At 35.0% G+C, this 3538-nt stretch overlaps 1 protein-coding gene across 1 annotated transcript; it reads left to right on the plus strand.

The window, feature by feature from the left end:
* Positions 1–742: 742 nt before the first annotated feature.
* Positions 743–2979, plus strand: LOC116183020 (protein FAM214A-like; the record flags this gene model as incomplete). Its single annotated transcript, XM_031503617.1, has 4 exons — positions 743–927; positions 2267–2439; positions 2494–2732; positions 2782–2979. Coding segments are annotated over 4 exons (766 nt in total), but the record flags the coding sequence as incomplete, so codon positions are not given.
* Positions 2980–3538: the final 559 nt, after the last annotated feature.

Raw genomic sequence — 3538 nt, forward strand, 5'->3', positions numbered from 1 at the left:
GATATAAATATATATATATATATATATCTCAAGATTTCGAGATGCTGTTTTCGCGAGTTTGTTTAGGCATCATTTAGATACTTTTTCATGAATAAAAATCGAACCAATGCATTTAATTTTTTTGAGAAAATTAACCATTTTTGTCGGAATGTTGAAAAAAGCCCTCAAGCGGTGATATGTGAAACTAACAAAACTTCAAATAGTATAATATTTGTAGCTGAAGAATAGCTCTTTTGAACTAACTCGAGTTTGTTTAAATCGGCTCAGCCATTTCGAATATACAGAGTGTTCTTTACGGAAACCTTTGAATACCCCCCACCACTTCATTTTTAGAGATACAGGAAAAATTGTCAAACAAAAATTATTCAGATTATCGTCAACTTCAAAGACCGGACATTTTTTTGTTATGATAGCGGAATTCACAGAAACATCAGTTTTTTTAATTCCAGATTGCAGTTACGCCTCCTAGCGGTCATTGCAGAAACTTAAAAATTTTTTTTTCAGGTTTTTCTCTTGGCCATTTTAGTAATAAATTTTTTTACCGCAAGCCTCTGCGATGGATAGATTCTCGGATACAGTACCTCGCATTCTTAGTTGGCCACCCTGTACACATAAATAGTCTGTTACTTGGCATAGTTATAAAACCCTCTTTTCATTTTTTTAATCAACTGCCGTTCTTTCATGAGCAAAAAAATTTTTTGAATACATAAACAAATGAGCACTAATTTTTTCTGTAATTGAGTGGATGTGTACGAGTATCACATGTCCATTTAATTTTCAGCGCCCTATTCTCATCGGCGAGCGACGAGGATAGTGAGAGTGACGGTAGCATTGTTTCGCCATGCAGCCCTGATTTCTATTTGCTTCCTAAGAGGGAGCCACTGACACCCAAGTGCTACAGAAGACGACATCCTCACAACTTGTTAGGTTGGTAATAGATTCAGGGCTTATCGGTCGCCGATCAACAGCGATTTATTATCAGTGTACACATTGGCAGGACTTGCCGTAAATGTACGTACTTTCCGTAGTTTCAAATAAATATGACGAAAGTGTTTTGGACAGTGGGTACGTAAATGAGATTCGCCACTTTTTTTCCATAAAAAATTCCGAATACAAGGTCACACTTTCAGATTCAATTCCAATGTGACTTTTTATTCGAAACGTTCTTCTAATGGAAGGCTTAAAAATTTACAATTATACCAAGCACTTTCCTCACAAACACATTACTTTATTTTACAAATTTATTTCACTTTCGAATATTTGTTTATTGTAGACTATGTAATAGATAATTATAATAGGATACATGGAAGGCCTTGGAAGTACTTATACAAATAATTCTTTCTTATTGGTAACATTAACGGGAAAGTAAAACAAGCTGGCAAAGGATTGTGAGAGAGCACATTTTGAATTGTGTGTTCAAGATGACCAAATTAGTGATTATTTTACTAACATGAAGACGATTACGTTTCTTTTTTTAAAATTGTCTAGTCCGCTCGACTTCCGGTACTAAAATTAACGGTGCAGACATTTACGCCCTCTTTTAAAATAACCCGAGATAGTCCCGTTTATTCTTCATTCTTCTCGGCAAAAACCACTTGAAATTCAACATCGTTATTAACCCGCCGACACTCGAAATTCCTCTACGACGCCAGAGTTGATGAAACACTTGCATCGCTTATCTCGCACGCGGCGTTGTTTGTCGAAAAACCAATTAATCTTGTCCGATAACAACTTGCGAAAAATTTCGAATGGATGTTCCCTAAGTTACCCGCTTTAAATTTATGATACAAACTAAATTTAATTAACAGAATTTAAACACTTATTAAAGGAAGAGCCATAGGTTAATTTTTATCTAGAAGTTTGTCCTAATTGCTATTTTTAAGTAGTAATTATACCTATTGGATAAATTTAGGGTTGATTTTTCATGGTTCAGTTAAACTTATTAGACAGTTAATTTCCAGGGAAACAAATGCATTGTTAGAGAAGGTTCAACTGAACCATTCAATTTAATTAGAGTATATTTAACTGTGAGGCGGTCCTAATTAGGAACGACTTGCTATTAAATGTTACCCCATCAGGTACATAATTAATAAAAACGGGAAAATGTATGCATTTTTATCTTCTTTTACTATGTTTAACTCCTTCTTTGTTCTATTTCATGTTATATTAAGTGTTGTAAATGTTCAAATTTAAGATAATTAACTTTAGTAAGTACAAAACCGCGCAAAGAGGCTCTCGGTCTAATTTTACACTTTGAATTGTTTAGGAACTTTTGAGGAATCGGTTTTAAATGGACGCCTCGAGCCCGTTTCCACCGTTCACGGATTTACCGCCGAATTGGGTGCGAGCGGCGCATTCGTTCCCGAGCATTTGGTACTTCCAGTTACTGTGTTCTTTTACAATTTGGGAGATAACGAGAAAGTGTCCTCGCCATATTTGGTAAGATTCTCTAAGTACTTTTGACCCCGTTATTTAACCGTGATGCTTTTTCAGGGACACATAAATTTGGGACGAAAGGGATATCAGGTTCCCAAATCCGGCACGTTGCAAGTGACACTGTTTAATCCCTTGGGAACTGTCGTGAAAATGTTTGTTATAATGTACGATTTGAACGAAATGCCTCCGAACTCGCAGACATTCATTCGACAGCGTACTTTATACATGCCGACTGGCTGTACGGATAAGAATTCGGAATGGGGACCTAAGTGGTTACGCTACCTTATTCACTTAAGGTTTATTTTTTAAAAACGTTCAACTGGGATTCTAATATTTACTTTTCAGATTTATGAGCTCCAAATCGGGTCGAATTTATCTACATACGGATATACGGATGATAATTTTTCGAAAGTCGGATCTCGATACAGCAACTGCACATGGTATTGATATGTCCTACGAATTACGCAGCTTCACCCACTTACCTTCGAACCCTCGATTCTCTTCAAGAAAGTAGAAACACGAATAAAATGTACGCATATTATTTGCACTTGCACTTATATTTTCATAAAAATTGTTACTTTGTACAGAAAGAAATTATTTTTCAAGGCATTCGTTGGAACGTAACGTATTGGAGTGAGGGCATTAATATGCGACATTTTATTTAGTTGCACAATTTGGCTCCTTCACCTATTACAAAATTAGTTTTTTAATCTCGCTGTATCACAAATTTATTTTATGGAAAACGAGTATATTTTTAGTTTAGTGCGGTGAACGAATTGCAGCCGTATTTATCCTTAGTTTTTGAGTATTTTTTGCGTCATTAGAACTACCTAATTACTGGCAGAGTTGTAGAAGTGACCGGAATTTGGCTTATAATGTCGATTGAGTTTTTGGTTCGAGAAAATTTTCTGTTTTGTCAGTTACAAGGTAAACATTCTTCTTTGTTTAACTGTTGATGTTTATATTTTGAAATAGCGTTAGCTGGAATATTATGCCTTAGTTTGTAAGATGTGCTAACCTTATGTTGTTGTTTAATTGAATGGAGTATATTTTATTGATATAGGATTAGAAAACTTCAAACAAATTACAGTAAAAACTATTT

This window comes from Photinus pyralis, unplaced genomic scaffold (assembly GCF_008802855.1).
Source record: "Photinus pyralis isolate 1611_PpyrPB1 unplaced genomic scaffold, Ppyr1.3 Ppyr1.4_unclustered_Scaffold842, whole genome shotgun sequence".
NCBI classification, from domain to species: domain Eukaryota; kingdom Metazoa; phylum Arthropoda; class Insecta; order Coleoptera; family Lampyridae; genus Photinus; species Photinus pyralis.